The sequence below is a fragment of the Notothenia rossii genome (genome assembly GCF_949606895.1).
Source record: "Notothenia rossii genome assembly, chromosome: 4".
NCBI classification, from domain to species: domain Eukaryota; kingdom Metazoa; phylum Chordata; class Actinopteri; order Perciformes; family Nototheniidae; genus Notothenia; species Notothenia rossii.
In genome coordinates, this window is record NC_136902.1 from 11,375,613 (window position 1) to 11,401,284 (window position 25,672).

Consider the following 25,672-nt stretch of genomic DNA (forward strand, 5'->3'; position numbering starts at 1 on the left):
TCCACAAAGAAACATAAGTGGAAGTCAGTAATCACTCATGTAAGCATGTGGATGTGTGAACATGTCTGCAGCTACAGCTACGTAAAGGAATAATGATCACAATTAGGACCACAACTATTTTATACTAATCTTATGTTTATCTGCTCACTAACATATCTTGCTGTGCTCCAACTTAAAGTGGACCTATCATGCTATATTTGAATAATATAGTGTAGGACCATACCTATATAAGGCACATTCATACTTTTTATTTTTAAAAATACCAAACAGATCATGCATTTTAGCCATTCCTCATTTCGCTCAATTTAACACTGTCTTTGCATGGGCTGATTCTGTGAGAACAGCACCATCTACAGGCCTGGCATATGTACTACAGCGTCTCCAGCGCTTTGGAACGGCAATGTCCGTGGCTGTCTCCTCCTGATTGGTGGAGTTGGCCCAATAACCGTAGCGCCACTTCTGTGACGTCATAGATGTGTTCAAATCTGGATCAGTCTGTATCAGATCCGTTGCAGCACCTTTTTAAGAGATTTGGGTATGGAGGAAAATAGAGAGGGTTTTGTTTCCTGACACTTGGTGAGTTCCCTGACACACCGGGGACACACATTCATGTATAAAAGATGTACTAAAGTGCATTTTGCATGATAGGTCACCTTTAAATTACACACATTTCACAAGAAGCCGACTAAAGTAGCCGCCGAGCAGCAAACACAGGACGGATCTGACTGGAAACAGATGACCTTCAGCGCTGAAAGGGCGACTTGGGGAAATTGATTTAACCTTTATACTTCCACAGACATGTCGAACCTGTTACCAAGAACTCTGAAAAACTATTTTCAAAGGCCAGGCCAAATGGTTGTTTATGAAAAACTCTCAGTTGATTACTTTTCCCATTCTCCTGCTGCTTCCCGACTCCTAACGGTCGCCATGGTCATCGTTGTGAAACCCTTTTCCCTTGTCGACCAAAGATAATATTGTCTCTTGATGTGTTGACTTCATTTTAGAAGTTGTGTCCGGTTGGTTTGCTAGCCATGTACTAGTGTCTTAATTTTATTCATCAATCCACTCACCTCCCGTTTAATGATTATGGAACGAAAGAAATGAAGGGACATTTGCTCCCTGTGTTTGTCCTCAGGCGTGATGCTATTTTATGGGTGTAATTATGTTGCCTGCTAGGAGGCAATACTTTAAAGGCTAGGTCAGGGAACGGTAAATGGCACTTATTACATGAAAGCCTGTAACATGATTGCCTGCAGTATTTCTCAGCAGGATGTGCACTACCTGTCTTTGGCTATATTAAGGTAGGTTTAAGTTAAATCTGCGTACCAATTTACTCTTTACCCCTCAAGTTTAAAGATATGGAGGATCATTTAATTGTTTTGATTATCTGTTTAGTATATCTATTACTACACCCAAGCCCTAAAGTGTAGAGCAAATTGGTAATCTGTAAACATGTCAGGATGTGCAGTGATTGCATTAAAACCAATCTCTATTAATGCATTTCTACAGCTTCTCTCCATAACTTCCATTATTAAACACCAAAAGCTAAAATCAATCAAGTTTCTTTATTTTGTTGCTAGACATTTTCCAATGGTAAATGTGTGGCCTGCAGGGATCAAAGACTTAATACATCTTCTGATTTCCCTTCACAAACACGCATTAATGTATGGCTGTAGGCAGCTTTAAAATATTCATGTGGATCCAAATGCTCACTGAGCTACTGCAGCACTTTTGTTATGTCTCCAACATATTGTTAAAAAATGGGGAGGTTTGCAGATTATACAGATACAAATTAAGTTTACATTGATGAACAATGAATAGATCAAATGTGAGTTATGTGTCAAAACAACAATTTCAGAGTGAAAAACAGTTTTTGTTGTTGTTGCAGTGTTTCCCACAGAATTTGACTATTTGTGGGGGCACCGCACCCCCCCGGCAACCTTCAGATCAGCCCACCCTCACTATCCATTAGACCACCAAATAAATAAAACATAAATAAAAAAATAATAATAATAATATTATTTTTTGTTTTGTTATGAGATCCATTTGTGGCGGACGATATTTAATTGTGGCGGCCCAGCACAAATAAATCAATGTATGGGAAACACTGTGTTGTTTGTTGGTGCGGTACGCCATGTCAGCAAACGATTCTCCATCGTAGATACACATCAACGATCAATCTTAGTTACATACAGCGGGGTCTAAGCTTGTATACCTTTTGGAAAATGAGTCAAACCTTTGTCTTTGTTTTGATATAATAGATGCTGACAATAACTGGCAACAGGTTTGATTGATTTGCATCTCCCACATCAACTTGTGCACTTCCTCCTCCAGTGAGCTGTTCATTCTTTGTCCTTGGACATGTGTGTGACAGCTCATTGTCTTGACAATTAATTACAAAGGAATTGTCAAACAACACAAAGAAACCACTAAGCCAAACTTGCCTACAAGGTATACTCAAAGTAAAACTAAGAATACTTGATGGAATAACCAAACAATTTAATAGTAAAAGCGTATTTGTAAAGATATGATCATTTGTGTCCCTATTGTTGAATACAGACATATTGTAAATTGGTGTCTTTTCATGAGATTCTTAAATTGAGAAGTTGTGATGATTTATTTCTTAAAATAAGGAAAAAAAATCTGTTCGATGAACGGAATGTATGAAAACCAATGCTGCAGCTTGTTACTGGTGAAATCTATCTCAATATAAGATATTATTGTCTTAAAGTAAGAATACTTTTCTTAACCAAAAAATTCTTAACAAGATTATTTATCTTTTTAGACAAAAATAAGACTTTTTTCCCCCAGAAACCAGTTTTTTTTACTTTCTTAAAATTCCTTTTTTGCAGTGTAGCTGTACCTAAACATAAGGAAAATGGTAATACATGCAAGAATAATAATGTAAAAATGTAATAAAATGAAGTATGTTACTTACACCAACATCTATAAGAAAAACGAGTCCATACGACAAACAGTCAGGATAATAGATCAATGAGTCATACACTACATGGCCATCATTTATTTTATTTTCATTTCATATGCAGAGAAAAATATACAGTTTAAAATTCAAGCTTCAGCAAAAAGTCTCTATGCATCGACAACAAGCCAGCTAGCATGGTAGTTCAGTCTGCGATTAGCAGAACCGGAACAAGTCATTTTATAGCTTCAGCCAGAGTCATGTGATACAAACAGCTCTGTCACCTGACCCCAACACATCCCCAACCATTTTAGAAATCCCGCTATCAGCGAATTTTGACTAGACAGCATCAGTTCATTTGACACCGACATATGTTCTTCACATTTTAAGCATTTAGCAGATACTCTGACCTAGTCCCAACCCCAGCGTGAGATAAGAAGTGTAAAAAAACGACTTCACGTTTTTGATCACAGCTCAATTGTGTGTGGATTTATAGTTGAAGGTGAAGGGAAGTTTAAAAGTGGGGCCTTTTAAGCAACAAAAGCAAAAATGTAATTCATTTTTAAGCCTTTAAGAACTGTTTCATTTCATAACTCAGGCAGCGAGCAAAATGCGGTCCACAAGTAATACATAGATACATACCAGACAGTCTCCGCACAGCAAAAAACACTAATGCAATACTGTTTTTCTCTTTTATAGCAATAATATTAATAACAACAACATCAACATTGTTTGTTTTTTCTTCCTAGATTTGGATTTTCAACAGGTTTTTAATTTGACATTCATGTGGTCTGTAAAAGGTAAACGAATGAAAGGAATATCTCCCTGCGATCAGATGCACGGAGGTAACAATACGTACCATTACGGTTGGCGAGAACAAGTTTTCATTTATACACCAAGAATGACAAGAGAAAGAGGTCAGACGTTAAATGATGATCAGAACCATATTTTATAGTTTCACATAAGTGTAATATTAAACATAATTTTTATACAGAGCTAACAGACGGTATAATGCACTTTGCATTGTTAAACAGAAATATTTTGCCCTCTTGGAGTCCTCTTTATGTAGTTTTGTGCTACAAAAAACATCAAACAGTAATACAAAATATGGTAGCATCTTCAGTTTTAACAGCGACAACAAAGAGCCTCACAGCTGCGTTATAGCACGTCTTCATAAAGGTTAATCACGTCGAAGACAGTGTCCTTGGTGCTCCGGATATTTTTCCTACACAGAGTCTGCTATGTTGAACAAAAGATGACCAGTATTCATAAAGCTATCTCAAAACAGTACAACCAGACTTATTCATCAGTGATACCAGGGGTGTGACCAAAAACATATAGCTTCAAGAATGTATGACACTAATAGAGACAATTCTGGATTTTTTAAATTTTCAATTACCTATTATGCAAAATCCACTTGTTCCTGTCTTTTATACATAAACATGTGTCCCCTCGGTGTAAAGACATTCTGAAAGTTTCAGGAACAAAGATTTGCTCAATTTTTGTCCTGATCCAGGAGGGGCTCCTTATGTTCATCTAAAGTAACAGACAGAGAATCAGCACTTTTGAAACAGGGCTGAAACAGAGGGGATTATGGGATGCTACAATTATCTGAGTGGTGTTTGGAGCCAAACACTTCAGAGACATGTTCTGTATATATCTGAGACCTGTAATATATTGATGAAAAACAGTACAATAGGGGACCTTTAAATAATTAAAGATTCTCTACTATACCTGATTCTTTAAACTCAAATAACCCATTCCCATCCCACTGCTGATGACGTGCAATTTAGGGGGTTTACATGTCCATCATCTCAATTAGCATCTTAGCAGGTCTGTGTTACTGTTTCAGGCAGCATCCTGTAAGTAACAATAAGTAAAAAGAGAAATGCCCAATTCTCTACACCCCTGTGTTAAATACACAACCTCTGATATTTTGGCAATCGGTAGTCATGAACAATGCAGTTAAACCCTTATATTAAGGCTTAAGACCGCTTTTTCAAGAAATACATACGGTACTCAAAATAGATATTTTTCTGGTGTAGAAGCTCTGTCCTCAAAGGTTTTATGAATACAGGTCTGGACTAGTATAAACTAACAGCAAAGCATCAGTAAAAACACATTTCATCCAGCCGGAGAGCGAGCTTCAGTTAACAGACTTCACTTGATAGTTAAGGCAATGTAAGTTCATAGAATTGTTCCTCTCAGATAAAAGAAGACAACATAAAGATTTGTATGTGCTGCAAAGTGTAACGGTACCAAGTAATTGGTTTGTACATACATAACTTAAACAATTCAATTTACATCAAACCACAACCCTTCATGACAGCAAAATTTGTCAACTTGCTATTCACAAATACATCTGAAAAGAAATGAACACACACATATTGTTTGAATTCAAAGTAATTACAGTACATAATTATCAAACCACATGACCAAATTCGGCCTTTAAAAAGAGACACAAATATAAAACTAAAGGGGAAACCAACCCTGAAACAGAATCCACAAGTTATTCTTAAAGCCTGGACAGTTTAACTGCTAAGTGCCTCACTGAAACTGCAGCCAAAGATGTCAGAGAAGTAGCAATATCCAAAGTGTGAAATGGTGTAATTGTTGTTTACTTAAATTATTCTTAGCACATATTTAGCCTTGAAACAAAGATAAACAGTATTACTGAATGAGCCACTCTCCTGAAGATACAGGATGTACAAGATATTAAAGGTGACACTCTGTTGTTACTGCATATTTCCAATGCCAGCAAATTGTGCAAATAGTTTTGAGAAATTGTTTTTCCTTACATGCTTTATGCAAAAATTACAGAACTGTTAAAGTGTTTAGTAAAAACTGTAGAGCATAAAAAACTACGACAAATAGAACTACAACTGCGATCAAGCATTTCTGAAATTGTTGACTTATGTGAGGGAGACATTTCTATTGAAGAACACAAGTAAATCATATTTACTACATTTAATTACACTAAGCCCAACTTAGTGTCCTATAAGATGTTGGCATACCGTATGTAGTCTAATGCTGTTAGTGTTATTTCCGAAACTGTCCAGGAAAAGAAGAATACCATATGGTTTCTAAATCAGTGTCGATTTCCATTTTAAGACACTGAGAAGAGAGAGAGCCCCTTTGTCCCTCGGAGGGGGGTCAGAACACTGTGACCCGACTCCTGCTTTGCCACTGTAGCACTGGGAGTCAAAATGACTCAACGATATCACCCCTACCCAAACCCGCCCAATGTTAATGTCCCATCCTCAAAATACCTTAAGTTCACCACCAATCCAAAACGCAACCCCAAATCCAATCCAATCCTGACAGCAGCTACAGACCTGGGAAAATCAGCGTACCCCAAAGTGTATTTTTTATATATATATATATCTTAAACACTTAATTTTCCATAACCATTAGCAATATTATAACCGAACTGTCGGTTACCACAAAGTCTAAAATGTAGTGGTTTGGGTGAAACTGAAAAGTCCCTTCCATATAACCTGTAAGCGTAAGCCTGTATCATTTACTAGACACTGATCATAGACTAACAATTGATCGTTAACATGGCTTTATGTGAGATGTGCCGTGTTTCAATCAGGACAATCAGAGATTTAGTTGTTGGCAAGTAACCAATTTATTCCCAAATTGATCATTAGGTTTGGGTATCAGAAATGTTTTTGAAAAATGTACATACATTGATAAGAACCAGACTTCTCCAACTAATGAGCCCTACAATTTCACTGGCTAGAAAGCAAACTTTGGTTTATTTATAAAAATAAACTTCAGTCAACATCGCAAAAGATGACTGCTTCAATGTTTACATACAGTGCTTACAGTATGGCGGGTCAGAGGTTGTCCTAAAAAGTGTGACTGTGTGAAATTGAAATGGTTAATTTTGAACCCTGTATAGCTAGGATACAGGCTTTTTGACCTTTCATGTGTTGTCCCACCACAAACAGGCAAGAAACAGGAGAAGGAAACCCAGGTCAGGCTTGTCCCAACACATTTCATCCAGCCGGATACCCCACATTTCTGTCTTTTTTTGCTGTTTTTCCAGGAAACTCTTTGACTAGTCTGTGAACCTTAACCCTAATTATCCCACACCCCATAGGTTATCATACAAAGTCCAGAATCACAAAAACTCTACTTGTTGGACGGGGTTTCGACAGGCTATTTAGCTTCAGTACCGCTGAGAAATGTTGCTCAAACAAGAAATAACATTCATGAGTTCCATATACACAGTTTAGGAAACATTGTTCAATAGTGGCTTGTAGCATATACTTCTATTACAATAAACCTTCTGTCTACTGGCTGTATGAACACATTATACTTTGTAAGCCCTTCTAATTTCTTAAAAGGGCTCAGCAGCATTTTAAAATTAAGCATACCCTTTTTTAGAGAATCGTCACAATAGGGACCCCATAATGGGATCAGCGTCGTACACAGGGCATTTAAAGTTATTTTGTCTGAAACATCAACTGATGAAAATATAATAAACTGTAGTGAAGTGGGTATTACATATTTCACATTTCATGAAAGCTTTATTCTCCCGAGGCAGGTGTTCAGTCTGTGGTGGTTTCAGAGATCTTGGTATCTGCACTCCTTTTAATCCTGTGCTGCTTTCATTGTCTCTCCAAATGTCTAGCCCCAACACCTACCTTCTCATAATACAAGTACTGAGTCAGATATCTTTCTAGAGATGCAGCAACTGGGTACCAGCCTCAGTTGAAAGATTCAATCACTTTCAAACACTCCTTTTGTGTTTAAGTGCACCTAAAGATAGTTTGATTCTTACATTCCAAAATGACTTACCGCTTCAGTGGAGCTAGGGCCATATTCATTCCAAAATCCAGGAATCAAAATGGTTTGAGCTATTTAACCCTAACCCCATATCAGGCGCCTATACAGACGTCCACCACGCATTCTACGAAAGCTTTCAACGTAGCCCATTTCCCTGTCCCTAATACTATATGTATTATATGTTTGGCATCACCATCCATATTTCTAAATCCTTTTCCTTTCGACCCCTTCCTCCTCATCTCCTTCCCCCCCACCCCAGGCCAGTCTTCTAGTTGGGGGGCGGGGGGGCTCGTGCCGCTAGAGAGCTGTAATCTGGGTCAATTCTGTGTTGGAGTTCCCTGTCCCGTGGTTCTCTCTCCTTTGTTGTGGGTCTACCCCCACCAAGGGAAGCTCCACGCCTAGTCATGCGGGATTAGATGTCCCTCCACCGTGCCCACTACCATCAGCTTTGCAACTGTAGGCCGCCGCCACCTCCCTGGCGATGCTCCTCATCCGGCCCGACTGCTGGGTGTCCAGGCGGAAGGGCGACGGGTTGCAGAACTCACGGAAGCAGCGTTTGAAGTTCTCATCCAGGAAGGCATAGAGCACAGGATTCAAGCTGCTGTTGACGTAGCCCAGCGCGATGCAGAAGTGCATCAGCACCAGCGTGAACAGGCTGCTCAGGTTGAAGCCCAGAGTCTGAGCCAGGACCATGATCTGGACTGGGGTCCAGCAGACCACAAATGCCGCCACCACCACCAGCACCATCCTGGTGATGCGCCGCAGGTTGCGATCCTTCTCCTTGGAGCCGGACAGGATGCGGACGTTGCGCAGGCGCTTAACCATCAGACTGTAGCAGATGCTGATGATAGCCACAGGGATGAGGAAGGAGAAGAGGAAAACGCAGGTGCCGAAGACAGGGTCCCAGTGACTCTTTGGTTCAGGCAAAACCACGATGCACTCAATGGCTAGATAAAAGAGATAAAAGAAAACATTATAATTGGTAAGTCAGGCCTAGTAGCAACAAGGTAGGGTTAGGATGTATTTGGCCTAAGGCAGCATAAAGAGTGGAAGCAGAGGCAATGATGTGTCAATCATATGAGCAGTTACACAAGCTTTCATTAACTACAATGCTTCCTCAAAGCTCTGGTGACTCATGGATGCACTGGGGATCTAGTTTATTAGAAGCTGAATGGTCTAATTTCTTGCTTTAACTTCTTACTTCCAGTCTGTGGGATAAGCTAGGCTAAACCAGTCTGATTGCACAAAGCGGATATTCATATGAATCTTCTAATCTTACCGAAGCGGAATTTTAATAACTAAACCTTGGTTTCCATATTACGCAATTAAACCTCTGTTTATTGTTACGGAGAACAATGTGGATGAATATTTGAATAACAATTCTTCATTTATAATGCAAATTGCTCATGCACATTTAGCAGTGATGCTAATGATAGCAGGCAGGCACAGATAATTGAGGAAAATAGAACATGTATGTATCTCGAGTAGGATGTGGTGACAGAGGTAAAAATGGAAACAGAAGTGGAGCAGAATAAATAAAAAAGGTTGAGAGAAGGAAGACAGAAATACAAATGTGTACCGTCGAGAGATAACAAGAAGCACATCAAATAAAATAAAGATTCATAAGAGTTTAGTTTTCAGATTACAGTCTGCAGTGAAAGGTAAAATATATATTCTTTGAACAATAATGTTATAAGGCCATAACAGCAAAAGATTCAGTCATTTATTTTAAAACAAGTAATTTTGAAAGAAGTGACAAAGATATTAGGGTAAAACTGACATGTGAACACAGCCATTTGAACTACTGTACATATTGTTACTGTTTTAATGTTACCTCACCCGTTTCGAAGTGACTGTTTGAAAACGTTTTTTAAAGTAATATGTAAGTTTACTGTTTAAGTGTTTACTGTTTTGTTTTAATGTTACCTCACCCGTTTGACAAACCTTTTGAAAATTTGACCGCGAACACCAAAGTAAGGGGGATAATACGAAGACAATAGGAGGGTTAATACTTTCTTGCTATGTCAGCCTAGTTAAACAAAAGCAGACAGCCTGGTGAAGCACAGAGGGATGAAAAGAAAGAAAAAACATGCTCTACATTATAATTTTTTGACAATCCATTTTTCAGAGAATCAAGAAAAGGTCTAAACAGCCATTAGATTTTTTTGCCATTAGACAAATATCATGTTTAGCACGTTTTATGTAGTGAGCAGAGATTTAAGTATTTACTTCAAAGCCAGATGCTGTTTGTAAGGCCAGGCTTAAAGGTGTGGCAGAAGAACCCTTCAACCACTCTCTGTGTGCCTTCTTCGGACTGATTATAATAATATTTCCTCCGCACTAACAACTATACTTTTTATTAATTAGTGACGTTTTAAAAAGCCTCAAGAACTTTAAATACGTTCAACCTAAAACATGACTATTATGCAAAGTATATGTTTTATATGTGATAGTTTTCATATTTCTGAAGCATTATGCTATAAATCAAGCGGTTTGTTTTGCTGATTTCTCTTATTTCCACTTAAGTCACAAGAAGCTGATCATACTTACGATGTAGTGTTTGTGGCTATAAAAGAAACCTAAATGGAGTGTCTTTGAATTAAATCCTTATACTGTGTTTGCAAAGGGACGATAAGGCAGGAAGTACAAACAAAATAAACAAACACACACACAGCATAAATAGCTGAGATAAAGCAAAATCAAACACATATAAATTGTAACTGTTAAAACAAACGGTTGATATTATTCCATTTGGGGGATGCACCTCGCAGGGCAATGCGTGTGTGTGATTTATCGTGTGTGTGTGTGTACCATGTATAAATGGAAGCTGTATCCGCGGCTCCATTACTGCCGTGATCCAGCCGTTGATAAAAAACACAGTAAGAGCCCTGGTGAAAGGACAGGAACAGTTCTTACCGGCCTGATAGGGCTGGGAAGTGTACGCGGTTTATAAGAATGGCTCTCTGGCGGAAATGAAGGTCTTAAACCTAATGTCAACAACACCTACGTATGTAATAATGGTATTGATCCCTGAAAGGCGAATAAGACTTCTTCAGGGAGGGTCAATTGGACCAGCAACCATGGTAACCATCTCCAAATTCAGGGGCAAAATCCACTCAGGGCTGTGTACGTCACAGCGTATTGAAAACTAATGAGCAAAAACTAAGGAAAGCATGGCTGCTGCTCCGATTTGAATCGATCGACTGGTATTGTTTTTTGGTAAAGCATAACCCTAGCCCTGACCTTTGCCCTACTGCTTGTGACTTTAGTACGCTCCATTATTAATCAATCCAACAGAATTGTTTTCCGGTGAAATGAAAAATGTTCCTCTAACATTACTATAGACCAGGGGTGTCCAAACAAACACCGCTCACTAGAGGTTTATTGCCTCATAAGTTAGAAAAATCGATCAAATTAAGGTTAATTATGGTTGATATTGATGAAATACACACACAGCTCTCCGTAGGGTTTCATGTATTGTGTTGGCAGCTCATTCCTTAAAACAGGAGGTTCAGATTGCTCATAATAAGAGGAAACAGAAGGGTATATTTCAATGTTGTTACGTAAATGTGTTATCGGGCTTTTTTCTTATCAACTGAGATTAGTTAGAAAATGTTTTCAACTTTAATTGACTGAAATTGGGCTTATTAACACATGAATACTGTGTTATATATCTGAACATATATATTTAAGTATACAATAGCAGATGTTACATTTGTGGGCCATATTTCATTATACTTTTTTTATTTGCTGAGGGTCGATTTAAAAATGGTCCGCGGGCCGCTTTTGGCCCCCGGGCCGTAGTGTGGACACCCCTGCTACAGATAATCTTCTCATTCCTACCTTCATTTCTCCCTTTTCACCTGAGTTCATCTTGAGGAAACTGCCGTCTCAGTCTCTCAGTCTCTCTATTCTTCACAAGCTGCTGACATTTTTTGACAGGCAGCCTTGCGGACACCTGATTTATTTGAGAAAGGCTGACAGCTCTTCAGTACACTGATACAAACCACAGCATAAAGACCTACATATCTACAGATCCAGCTTCTAACAGCTATACTCATAAAACACTTAACAAGGATGTTCTAAATCTCTTTGGATGTTTGGGGCTCAGATTCAGAACAAATTCAAATCTCCTTCACTTGTCCAGGACTAAAACAGGCTTCCTACTGGAGGTTTTCTGATGACATTTAGATAGTCAATAAATGAACAACAACAGCGCACTAATTAAATTAACTTTCTCTAGTTTACCCAGATGGCCTTCTGTATTAATGCACACACATTCTCACCAAAAAAAACATGGGATTTCCTGGTAATACTTCCATAGGAGCACAATAAAGACGTACACTTTTCAGTTATTTGACAAGAGACATTGATTACCTCTGCTCTCATCTCTCTGAGGAGCTTATAGATAGAAATCTCAGGGATGGGATTTATTGCGGTTCCATTAAAGCATCGCTGGACGATGCACTCGAAAAGGTCAGGCAGCAATCACTGGATAGCTGTTAGAGACAGTCAATCAATGGCTGTCCTGAATATCTCACATTTTGAAATGTCAATGCTTGATGTTTTCCTTCCGTCCATTTTCACGCAAACCAGGGTTGCCATATTTTTTTAAGTATGCAATGAATTAGTATTCACGATTAGTCCAGGTTAACCTTCATTATACAAGGTTTATTGGCCACAAAGCATCTTTATCATACTGGAAGAAGCATTGAAGCTGTTTCTACGATAACGAAAGATTGGCTCAGGTGCTCTCCGCTACGGTCTTAAATGCATTCACCATCCTTTATGTAAGGGAATCATTCTTCCTTACTCCTGAGATATTTAACCTTATTCTGTATGTTGACATTTACGACCATCCCTGCTTCTAATCTCCCGTAAGGAATGTGTTAATCCAGTCGTATGTTGATACTAGGTTTTATGGCCTGACCTGGTGGGCACAGGGGGGGTTTTACGACTGTGAGAACGCTGGCTTTCTAAGCTCCACAGATGTGAGAGACATCTCCTGTGTCTGCAGATCTTTACGCCCATCCCCAATATGTGGATTTGACTCTGTAAACTACCTTAATTTTCGGACTATAAGCCGCACTGGACTATAAGCCGCACTGGACTATAAGCCGCAGGTGTTTTAATGTTTAATTACCATATGTAAGGGTTCGTGCACAGAGGGGATTGTCGGGAAAGAGATGGCTGTTTGAGGAAGCTCCCATTTATTAACATTTCAACAAACAAGTTGCATATTTGCATAACGTACTCAAGTGTTACCATTTAGTGCAATAGTAGCTACAGAACATGTACTGTGCTGTGTAAACTGTATCACATAGCGTTTCAGACACACAAACTTTTCAACTTTCAAACTTAAACGGTGATCTACAGCAGTGGTTTTCAACCAGTGGTACGGGGACAAACTGTCTCGCTCTCGTAATGTCTGTCTGTCTTGCTCTCGTTCTGTCTCTCGTACCACTCTCGGTTCCACTTTTACTTTTGCGCGCTACCTGTCTCACTCTTTTCCGGCCTCCGGCTTTTCCTGCTGGAGCCCGTCGCTTAAAGGTGGGGGGCGCGGACCGGCCATAGAGCCCATAGAGTTAAAGGTGGTGGACTGTAACCTGTAAAACCCATAGCTTTAGGAGGTCCCCTAGTGGCCGTTAGCTGTAAAAATCCATAGATCAGCCGCACCGTTATATAAGCCGCAGCGTCGAAAAATGGGGAAAAAGGCGCGGCTTATAGTCCGAAAATTACGGTAGTTAAAAGGTCTATCGAGAGATAGGCTGGGCAGAATTGACATAACAACCCACCCGTGCAGTCAGAACCTTTTGCTGCTGTGACTTGTGATATGAATTCTCCGGCCGTTTGACTTGTAATAAACATCATTGTTTGACATCAAAGCTCCAACTCTCCTCGTGTCTCTCTGAGTCCTGACTCTCCATTGCTGCAGAAGTTTCCCTTACACTTTACTTTCTTTATAGTTCGAGTTCATTTGTCCAAATCAAAGTCAAATTCTGTTTGCACTGTAGTCAATATTGCTGCTTTCTCTAGTGTTTTCCTGTGGAGGACTTTGGACAGGTTCTACCTCTGAGACTCTTGACGTCACCAGGTTGGTCTTTTTGCCTGTGAGCCAGCCAACCAGTAAACTGTTAATAGACTACATTCATACATTAATACACGGCATTTCTGGTATGCAATACAACCCCCAACCATCCCTACATACCAAACCCCTCTTTGGATTTGGATTTACAATATATTTATGTGAACAAAAAACATTGTTGCAATTCAATCCACATACCTTACCAGACCCTTCTGCCTTTATATTAACAGCACATTACATGGCATGTCATTTGTTAGACTCTTTTATCCAAAGCAACTTACATACATTCAGTACTGTGGACAATCCCCACAGGAGCAATTTGGGGTGAAGTGTTTTGCCCAGGGACACAACGAAATGCTGACTGCAGTGGGACTCAAACTTGCTATCACCTGATTTGAAGTCCAGCACACTATCCACTGAGCCACAGCCTCCCCACAAACTATTGAATAGCCAGTGAAGCACGTTTATTTGCTTACTTGCATACCGTAAAACGCAATGGAATGCTGTCGGAATCCCCAATATTTACGGCATTATGTTTTTTAACAACATATTAAATATTTGTAAACATTGTACGAGTACTAAAAGAACAGTATGGTAGTTTGTGAATAGAAGCTTAGTTTCAAAACAGGAAGCATTCTCCAGATATTTATTTGTATGTGAACTTGTCCCTATCCACTGTTTCTCTTCTCAACACTGTTTCCCTTCATATTTCTGTCATCAGCTTCCTCCATACTTTTTGTTCTTCTTCTTTCATATATACAGTAACAAGAAGTATGTGTCTCATCCTGGTTTCCATTTCACAGCTGCTGATTCTCCACCTCTCCTTTCGTTATTTCATTTCTCACTTCTTTCCTCTGTTGCGTTTTGCCTACTCCTCATTTGTTCTTTTCCTCCAGCATCGCACATTTTGCTCCCGCTGTCAGTGCTCTTCTAATCTTTTTATTTTCCCTACTTTCCTCACTTCTGGTACAGACCTCACATCTTCTCTTTTAGTTCATTTTGCTTGAGCTTCTGTTTTTATTTATTTTATCTCTGTACCTCCATTTTTTAACATAATTTATTCTCTTTTTTCGTTAGTTTTTCAACTTTTGAACCTCCTTTCATTCTTGTTTATTATGAACTCTTACTTTTTATCTTGATTCTCTATTTATAAGGACTTTTCATTGCTTCAATTATTTGTGTACTTATGAACCGTAAGTGTTACCTAGTATGTCTATAGCACAGTGGCTCTCTTCAGGTATCTGAACTGACTATTCTTTTCGTTTCTAAGATGTATTCTTCCCTGCTGAGGTAATTTTTTCAATGGCAAATAAAAAGGCTAAGGACAGAGGGGAAGATAAACAAGAAATGTTTTCATGGACGCAAGGCTTGTTCACAACAAGCCTGAAGCAAGCTGTTTGTAAAAAAGCTTATCCGTATATAAAGTGTATTTCTGAGGCTTTCATCTGTGTTAGCTCCTGGCTGATAAATTGCTCGCTTAGCTGGGCTCATACAGTATGAGCTGTGTTTGCAGTTGTTCATCTCCTGTTGCATGAAAACATTGCAGCTCTAGATGAGTCTTTGCAGGCACTGCCCAGCTTATTATCCAGACTCACAGCTTATCAGTACACTCGCTTCTTTATAGTTAACCACAGTTTTCACTGAAGACATTTTCAGGCTTAAATATGCCTCACAGCAACAGCTCACAAATAATGATCTTTCGGTGTATTTCACAGACCACTAGGATTTAAGCTGTCTGAGTTGGTTGATACTGAATACAAACTATTCAATGGCTTAAATGAGTGTAAAACATTTCTTGTCTTCTATAAAGTTTGACAGCAGTATGAGTGACAAGAAATGACCAACTTCGTCAAAGATTTTTAAAAACCAGAGCCTAGCGGGCTACTCCGACCAGAGTTAATGAGGCTGAGATGTGATCCTGCCTTCTCTACCTGTTAAGGGTAAGGATCATTTTGTGCTGATGACTGCTTCAATTTTCTGCCACCATTTAGTAGACTATATGTTTGACGAGTGTCTCTTGTGAATTCAATAATTCATTGAGCCTTAGGGTTGTATTCCACTAATTGAATAACATGTCAGGTTTCATACTGCACCTATTAGCGGACAAATGGACTGTAGCAACTGTATGTGTGTGACTGTATGAACCTGTCTCTTTTTCCTGTATTCTGAGTGTGTGTGTGTGTGTGTGTGTGTGTGCGTGTGTGTACCTTTGGGTTATACAGCACTTCTCATAAAAGTTTTATCAGGTTATGTCAGAAGGAGAGAGGGCACACCATTCTTACACACACACACACACACACACACAAATACACCCACACCCACACACCCACCCACCCACCCACCCACACACACACACACAAATACACCCACACCCACACACCCACCCACCCACCCACCCACACACACACACACACACACACACACACACACACACACACACACACACACACACACACACACACACACACACACACACACACACACACACACACACACACACACACACACACACACACACACACACACACACACACACACACACACACACACACACACACACACACACACACACACACACACAATCATTTATATTTCTCAGTTGCAATTTTGTTACGGTTTCTTCCATCACATTTTATCGATGGAATTTATATTGAGACAATTTCTCTTCAATGTCTCATCTCTCTAGAATGCAGGATCAGATCCAATGAATACAAATGTCTCTCTCATTATTGCTTCACACACCATTACTCTCTCATAAACCATTATATGTACAGTCAATTCAGTCAGAAACACTTATATTAAGGAATTGACCATTTAAAGCTAATTTGAGAGGGCTCCCAAGGAACTCTAGAAGCAACACGGATTCTGCTCGGAGAACACGTTCCACATGATGCAAGCTAAACAATGAATGCAAAGCTGTAGGTATTGGGTGCACGTTGGTGTCTCCAAGAGCAACTGCTATTCATGAGGAAGCATCCTGGTGTCATTTAGACATGATTTAACCAAATAACACGCACTTCAGCCGTGTAAAAATAACCGGGAGCCTTGGGTGCGGCACATCTCTGTCAGATGCATCAACACGTGTGTTCTTCTGCCTTCTAATGGCTGCAGGCATTTCATGAAATGAAGAAGCAGTAAGGGTGTTGCAGAGAAATAGTTTCGGCCTATAATTGCCTCGGCGCAGAATCAGAATCCCTTTATTCTTCACACAGAGGGGAAATATGCATTGCATGGTTACAGCAAAGAGAGAGTACTGATAAAGACACAAATACAACTGAATACATGTGCATGTTTCCAGTCTCTGGTAAGTCTCTTCATCAACAAATAAATAAAATGTTTAATTCCTATGCTTATAAACAGATGATTACAGATCATCATAATCAAAGTAATGACACGAGTGACATTAACTTATCATACTGTATGTAATACGACTTTTACAACTAACTCATTCAAAATATGAGTATCCCCATTCAGGAATGACATACTATTAGAATATAATATATGTGATTGTGTAATAACATTAAATATTATGTTTCATAAAAGCAAAGAAAATACACCAATAACATTAAATATTGGATAACGACAAGGGAAGTAACACTAAGGTTTATTACCATATTATACAAATCTACATTATAAACCACGATTTAATATACATAGGTACGCAGTTTTTACGTGAGCTTGGAGTTGTCCTTCTTTCTGTTTGGCTGTTATTCATGAATGTGAATCCTGTTTGTTGTCATTTCCCTTTCAATAACTCTGGGTTCAATCAAATACGATCCCTACACCCACGCAACCTGCCTTCGTGCATTTATTCGTGCATAAGGTGGTTTGTTCTAAATCAGATCGGGCAGAGGAAGTGACCTTTAAACCATTACACTGCTGGGTCATAGTCTGCACTGCTTTATGACATTTGTGTTTATATTGTAATGACTAGTAGTTATCCTATTTCGTGTTTTCTGGTGGTGCATATTTGTTATTGATTATATTATTTAGGTTCTTTTTATGAATAACAATGTTAAGTGTATTTTATCCTACTCCCTAACTCGTGTGATCTTAGTTTTGGATGTTAGGGTGTTCAAAGCGAAATAAATAAATGCTCATCATTCCCCTCTCAATATAACCTTTACGGTTTTGTTAGCTTCAAACACACAAACAAACTATCAGCTTAAACAATGCAGTCCTTGTTAAATAAACACAATGCAGCTTTCGTTATTGCAAATTGGCTACAAAAGGTCAACTTAAGGACCAATTAAAAGTTCATTTGAGGTCTTTGCAAGGATTTCAAACAACATTACGATAGTCTTACTCAAACCAGGAAAAACAGATGAGCACTGAGAGACATCAGGAAACACACTCTGACACGTTCCATACAAATCTTTTGGCGTGATTAGTCAGGGCGTCTATTATTGACAGTGTGACGGCTGCTGATGATATCCTCTCTCCTGCCAATGTGTCCTTGGGCAAGGCTTTTGACCCCAATTACTGAGAGCGGCGTTTCGTGACTCTCCCTGCAGCCGTTGAGTTATGAATCCAATCTGCCCCCTCTCTGTTTGTTTACAGGAGGAAGAAAGGAATAGGTGTGAAGTACGGTAAACCTTATTTACCCCTGAATGTCATTTTGTGGTACAGCTAGAAGTCATGTGAGAACACAGATGAGAAACCAACACATTGTTAACACATACGGGGGATATCAATAAAAGTGTGAACATTTATAAGAATGGAAAGAAAAAGCAAAGACAGGAGTGTGGCAAAGATAATGATATTACTAAGAATGATTACAGTTGATGAAATGATAATGATTAAAATAAGAAATTTGGAAATAACCGGTTATATAAAACCATAATATACTGTTCTGATATAATAACTGAATTCTCAATTAAGTTTTAAGGAAACATAATTCTGTCACCATTATGGTAGAAGTTTTTAACGCATAGTAAGCAATGTCATTTCAAACTAAACAACATTTTTACAACTTGGTTAGGTTTAGGAAAGACCATGATCTGGCTCAAAATAAGGACCTTTGTTACGTGACTTAATTGTTTGTAAAAAAAGTAAGTAAACTTTGTCTTTCAGTTTTACATGCGACACGGAAGAGGATATATACTATAATACAAAATATATATTTTCAAATAAGGTTAAGGAAATGGACTGAAAATAAAGAATAAAAGAACAAGGACAAGTAAAACAATTGTGGTAAAAATGAAGAAAGTACAGAAATGAGAATAAGCGAATAGGAGATATATAGAGGGAGCACGGAGCAGAGAATAGCTCAGCTATAGTGGAGTAGACTAATAAAAATGATTATAGGATTAGGCTGGAGCTGCAGGCAGAGACTGGATCAATATCTAACCACTAGACGTCCAATTCCCCTGCTAGCGACAACATATTTCTCCATTTAACCGTAAAATAGTCCTTATTATACCTGTTCTATGTGTGGGCATGCAGACAATCACTGGCTGTTGCAGTTATTTTAATTTGGTTTAACCCTTACTTAATATGAAAGCACATTTATTTTATGTCCTTGTCTTTGTGGCCTACCATTCAATCTTTCAATGTAACTGTATGAAATGAAGCTCAGCTCAAGTTCTTTCAGGAAGACTGGGTCTATACATTCACTCCGCAGCTGCATATAATCAGCTCATCACAGGCGTTGTCTATAACCTTTTCATTCACCTCATTCTCCAGCAGCCAATCACCGAGCTGCAGCCAAACTTTAAAATGGTTGTCCTTCTCTCCTGCAGTCAGCTGTGATTCCAGGTGTTCATGCAGCCGCCCCGCCTCCTCCCCATTCACCTCCTTTCATCATATCCAGTGCCAGGAGAGTTAATCCAAGGACCTCATCACACCTCCTCTTCATCCCATCTCCTCATCAAATCCAGATCTTCAGCATCATCACCAGTGTCTAGACCCCGGGGGGTTCCCTATATGCTCACGGCTGCATTTCCCCCTAATCGCCAAAGACTTAACATTTATCATATGACGTGTCAATAAATGTTCTTTAAACAAAATGAAGTCTCTCCTGATTGAACTATAATATGTACATTTATTGGCCAAAAAATAATTACCATTGTATTGATATTACACAGAACCATTTAGTTTAAATACGCATTGGTCTTAAGATAAAATGGCTCTTAAGGAAATAAGTAAAAGTGGTCGCTGACAGCAACAGGAGCTGCCAGAGATTCTCCGGCCTCGTTCAGGCTCGGAGAGAAAATCAATTCACTGACAAGCAAGAGCCTGACCATGCAAACCTTTAAAAAGCAGTAGATCCATTTTAGAATTGACAGGCAGGCGGTGAAGGGCAGAAAGGAGTGGAATAACAAGAGGCCTCGGAGAGCGTGTTGGCAGTCTGGAAGCAGCGTTCTGCACAAGCTGCAATTAGAAATTATTTTAGCTTGAAGGGAGAAGTGGAACGCTTGTTGCAGTAATTAAGCTGTGAGGAAATTAAAGCATCGATGACCACCTCCAGGTCTGTGTATGAAATGTTATGCGGACATGTGACAAATGAAAATTAAATGATAGGGGTCAAGATTTGTACGAAAATGATTGGTTTCAACGTCACATAATCTACATGCAACCCAGACTGAACATATGAGAAATTGCAGTTGAATTACTTTGTGCTGGTGTGAGAAATTAAACAGATCTCTGTTATTAAACCTTAAAGATTAAGGGACCCAATATATAAACCTTGAGGGATCCCAAGCAGTATACATGATCAGGATAATACTGCAACATGAGAACAAACTAAATTAATTAACCTTAAAACTGAGAGAAGAATATCTTTCTCCAGAAAATGTAACGATATTATGTGCTTCAGTAATATATTTTTAAACTGTTTTGAGATTGCAGCAACACCCTTCTTGCCAAACAAACCTGTCATGGTTTGTTGATGAGCCATTGCACTCCTTTACAACCCTAACCCTAACTAGTTGGTGGGCGTTTGTCATAACCAACCAATCAAACCCCCTCGCTCTTTCTCCCTATCAATCAAACAAAACCCATTTTAAGATTGTCATTATCGATGTAAATGTGAAACAGTGCAAGGGAGTGCAGCCAGGGCAGCACCAGGCAGCAGGCTGTCTTCATGTCCGCACAGCATGCCAGCTGGCAACCCTGGGGGGTGCATCGTAAGTTTCCTAAAAATGCATTCACATTTCCCTAACCTGTCTTTTCAGATAACCATGTGCCTTTATTAGTATTGGCACGGTTCACATTTGTCTCTACAGCTGGTTTTGACTACAGTGGCTTCGTGTGACGCCTCAGAAGAAAGGACTTCTCACTTATCTAAAAATAATGTTCCTAGTTTTCTGGCGTCTCTCCATGCATCCCCTATGGGAGGGACTAAGAAGCAAATTACAACAACAGTATTATAAATTAGAGCTGGAAACTTTCCTCTTCTTTCCAACTTGCTAAAACAAGCCATAAATTGTAAGATCACTTTGTCATAACCCAAATGAGTAAGTGAGCTAAACAGGCAGTGTGTTAAAACTGCAGTGTGTGGGATTTATTTTGTTCCAAAACAGAAAAGAAGCCAAAAACTGTAGTTTTATTAGCCAGACGCTGATGAAGAAATATTTACTCGTATAAATGTACAACCCTGTTTGACTACTGATGACATGTGATGCTCATTTGATGCTTTGCTTTTGTAGAAATATGTATACTTCCCCATTGAGATCATATGAAAGTCTATGTGCACCTGTTACCGTAGAAACTGAACAAAATTCTTTAAATGTTTTGGCCTTTTTAGGAAATAGCTGCCATCTGCGAGCTGTAAACTCCAACAGCAAGTGTGTCATGCTATCCAAGGCTGCTAGAATGTTTAGCACACACACACACACACACACACACACACACACACACACACACACACACACACACACACACACACACACACACACACACACACACACACACACACACACACACACACACACACACACACACACACACACACACACACACACACACACACACACACACACACACACACACACACACACACACACACACTATCACTCTCACACAACCCTATAAGGCAAATGCACTGCCTTGAAACACACAAACAGACACGCACACATTGTAGTGTGTGTAGAGACGACGGACCCAGCTGGATCCACTCAGCAGAAAGTGATAAGCAGAAATTAAATGAGTCTATTTCGAACTGAGAAAGAAGCTGCCGTTATCCATCCGGTGTTATCAGGTATCGAAAAGACTCAGATGAACAAAGGGTGTCTGTGAAGAGGGGTCAAACCTCCCGACATTTACATCCGTTTTATAGATTTCAGTATTTGGTTTGAGTCCTCCAGGAAGTTGCAACCTTTATGCATAAGTTCAAACATAATTGTAGACTTTTTCACATATTTGAAATGTAATAAGGCTGGTGTTATGTCTTTGTTAAAGTAATGGCTCTTTATCCCAACGTAAGTGTAACGTGAAACGCCTTCATTGTAGGGCTGCTCAATTAATCTTATTTCAATCGCAATTACAATTATGGCTTACAACGATTACGAAAACAACCTAATCGAAATATAACGATTATTATTGTGTTATTATTATTAATTTTGTTCTTTTTTATTAGTATTTCAGTTGAATTATACTTAAAGTTCAGGGTAATCAACTGTTAAAAACAGACTGTTCAAATAGTTTTTCTCCAAAAATGTGATGTTTTCAAAGTAAATGGATAATCGTTTTTAATAATCGTGATATCAATTATTGACCCAAATAATCGAGATTATGATTTCTGCCATAATCGAGCAGCCCTACTTCATTGGACTCATTGGAGTGTACGTGGGTGGGATATCTCTAAGCAGTTTACCAATCACAACAGAGCCAGCCAGCTAACCAATCAGAGCGGACTGGGCTCTGGTTTCAGACAGAGGGTGAAAAGAGGCAGTATGAGAACAATAAAGGGCTTTTTGACCATTAAAGCATGGAGACATGTCACAGCAGAGACACAAAATACAATTATGAACCTGAATGTGAGCAGAATAGTTCCCCTTTCAAACAAATGTTGCCTTTGAAGTCTTACGGAGCGTCTACACTACAGGCATCAAAAAATCTTGAAGCTGGGCGTGTCTGAAGCTTGGCGATTTTTTGCGACCAACGCGACCAACAACCAATCACATGAATCTCCCGCCCCCGACATACAAAGCAATAGCAATGTTAAAACGAAGTAAACTGGATATAAACTCTCCAAACAGGCGAAAAACCTACCAGTTTCACCCACTGTCTCTGCCACCTCCCTCCATGCCTGGTTCCTCCGGTTTGTATCCCGGTAAATAGTTCTGGTCGTAAAGAACCGGGTGATTTGCTACCGTATTATCTCGTTTGGAATATGAGGAAATGAACTGCGGTCTGGCTCTCCCAGCTTGCAGGCGGTTTGATTGGCTAGCGCTTGCACTGGCGGGATTTGCATAAACGGGATTTGATTGGCCGATAGATGCTCGTGATGCTTGCAAAGCCATGCCATGCTCCCCACAATGCAGTTCGGCGAAGATTACAAATCTTCTACGTCACCCCATTCAAGTGAATGGGCGAAGCGTTGAAAGCATTATTCGATGCCTGTAGTGTAGACGGGCCGTTAATCTATATCTGACAAATGCAAGGGACACTTAGCCTCTCCTTCCACTTTGAATCCCCTAAAAGATCTCCTCAACAATTTCCTAATTGATTAGATAGAGAATATGTGCTGCCTCTTTTATGATGCCTGACAGTGCTCATGAATAAAGTGACTAGAAATTAAGGTTGCTCATATTGCTCGATGAACATAAAAGAGAGCTGAAAATATGGTGAGGGAGTGCTTTCTGATTATTACTGTGATTAAGCAAAATGGCTTCCTCATATGACCCATGCTGAAGAATTTCAACAACTTAATTCACAGTTTGCTCAGCTGACTTTTTTTTTTATATATGTATTCTGTTGTTTTAGAAGGAAAACAGGATGTGCACTTATTTATTTTCCTATATGGGGCGAAGTCTGCGAGCTAGTTCAGGCAGTCAACTCGAGCACCAATGATACATTAACACGTGACGCGTCTCTCTTACAACCAACCAAACACAATCTCCTTAACTTGCTGCTCTATTTAAGCTGATCTGCCTGCCTCTGCCTCGCTAATGCTGCGGCTCTGTCACATTGCCTGCCCCACCACCACTCCAGCTTCCACCTGTAGGCTCGGGGGATAGTGACAGTATCTAATCCATCGGCGGATTTTGCGGGGGGGGCAGGGGGGGCATTTCCCCCCCTAGTGGCTGAAATATGTTACAGCATTACTACGTTGAAAACTGTTCCAATGCAAATATTTCGTATATCAATATTTTAATAATGTAGGACACTGGTTAATAATATTGTAGCGTGTTCAAGTAACCAAGGGATATAGTAGTTATCAAATAAGTATAAGATGTGCAGAGTTATGATGAGTTTTACAGTTATGTAATGCACTGTTGTTGGGGGGAGAGACCGCCCCTTCCATATGAGTGTGTGTGTACGGCGGGCATGGAAAAGTCATACTCAGCGCGGTGAGCGTTGGCTTTATTGCTACTGTATCCGTATGTAGCATCCCACGCAATAGTTGGGACTGTGTACTGACGTCAGTAAAAAAGGTTTGCCGCCCCAAGCGCAAATGTCCAACTCCGCCTTTGATCTAATCATCACTCAATGTTCTTTGTAAATCTGTGGAGTGATGAGGTCCGAGCCTAGACGCCAAACTCAACTATATGCTTCTCTAATAAACATATTAAGAACACGTGAGTTGTCTGACTGAAATGGACCTTGTGCTGTTGAAGCTTATACGCTTATCTAAAAGCAATTAATTCTGACATGTCTCGTTTTGAGAAGCATTTAAAAAATGTTTAGAACATTGTTGTTGTAACATTGAAACTTACAAAACCATAAGCACACTATGTAAGCAGCTGCATGTAGTAAAGAGCTTGTTAGACAATTATTTGTAATAACCCTAATCCCAAACCCTCCTTTAAACTCAGTTGGAATTCTTCCCACATGTTCGTGCTCTTATTCCACTTTTGAGGTTGTGTTCCTCACCCCTTAACAAACCTAAGTGACAAGAAGATGAACGAGCCTGCCATAGAGAGAAATATAATGATGCAGTTTTCATACAGGCTTCACACTCTAATGGAAAATTGCAGCCAGGAATGATGATGAAAACTGAAGTCAGGCATTGCAATTTGCTGCAAGAGCAGTTATTCCAAACACAAGATAAACTGTCTCACAAATGCAAACTTTTAATAAAACAGTGAACCAGGAAGATGAAATGAACCTTGGTTTAATCAAATCACGCATGTAGCAGGAGATGGGCAACACACAAGAGGTTAACCTGCAGGGAGAGGGTGAGCACCTGATGGACTGAGATCTCTTTACAGGAAATGGAATTCAGCTTTGTATCTTACAAGGGAGCCCCGCCAGATGTATTTATGAAACTTTGGAGACGGTTGATTACATTGAGTGTGCGTTAGATTTCCAAATCGAGGTGGTACAAGCTCCTTTTTGAACAACAAGCCAATATACAGAACCAAAACAACAATAAAGGCACATTAAAGGGAATAAATAATGATATACATTACTTCTAACTTTTTTTGGATCTCATTCTCTTTAAGTGCAGAACCAATGCAATGAGGTTGTGTTTGGTAAGTTTGACATCTGAACAGAAATGTAAACATTTATGTTATTATTTGTTATGGTCATAGTAAATGTTTGTTTTGTTAAAGGTGGGGTAGGTACGTTTGAGAAACCAGCTCGAGATACACTTTTTGTTATATTCCATGGAATGCTCTTAACATCCCGATAGCAATGAATATCTTAAGTGCTTTGACAAAAAATACATAAAAACATGTAATCTGTGGAAGCCGTAGTGCTGT

The 25,672-nt window shown here is 39.4% G+C and overlaps 2 protein-coding genes across 6 annotated transcripts in view; one reads left to right on the forward strand and one right to left on the reverse strand.

Moving 5' to 3' along the window:
* Nucleotides 1-25,672, forward strand: part of LOC307037339 (ras-related protein Rab-7L1-like) — a 584,338-nt gene that overhangs the window by 170,182 nt on the left and 388,484 nt on the right. The window lies entirely within an intron of this gene.
* oprl1 (opiate receptor-like 1) overlaps nt 3,016-25,672 on the reverse strand; it is a 62,889-nt gene continuing 40,232 nt past the window's right edge. The window contains exon 6 of the mRNA XM_079674529.1: nt 3,016-8,664. Within this exon, the coding sequence (XP_079530655.1) occupies nt 8,120-8,664 (545 nt within the window). The 3' untranslated portion in view covers nt 3,016-8,119. The remainder of the gene's footprint in view (nt 8,665-25,672) is intronic.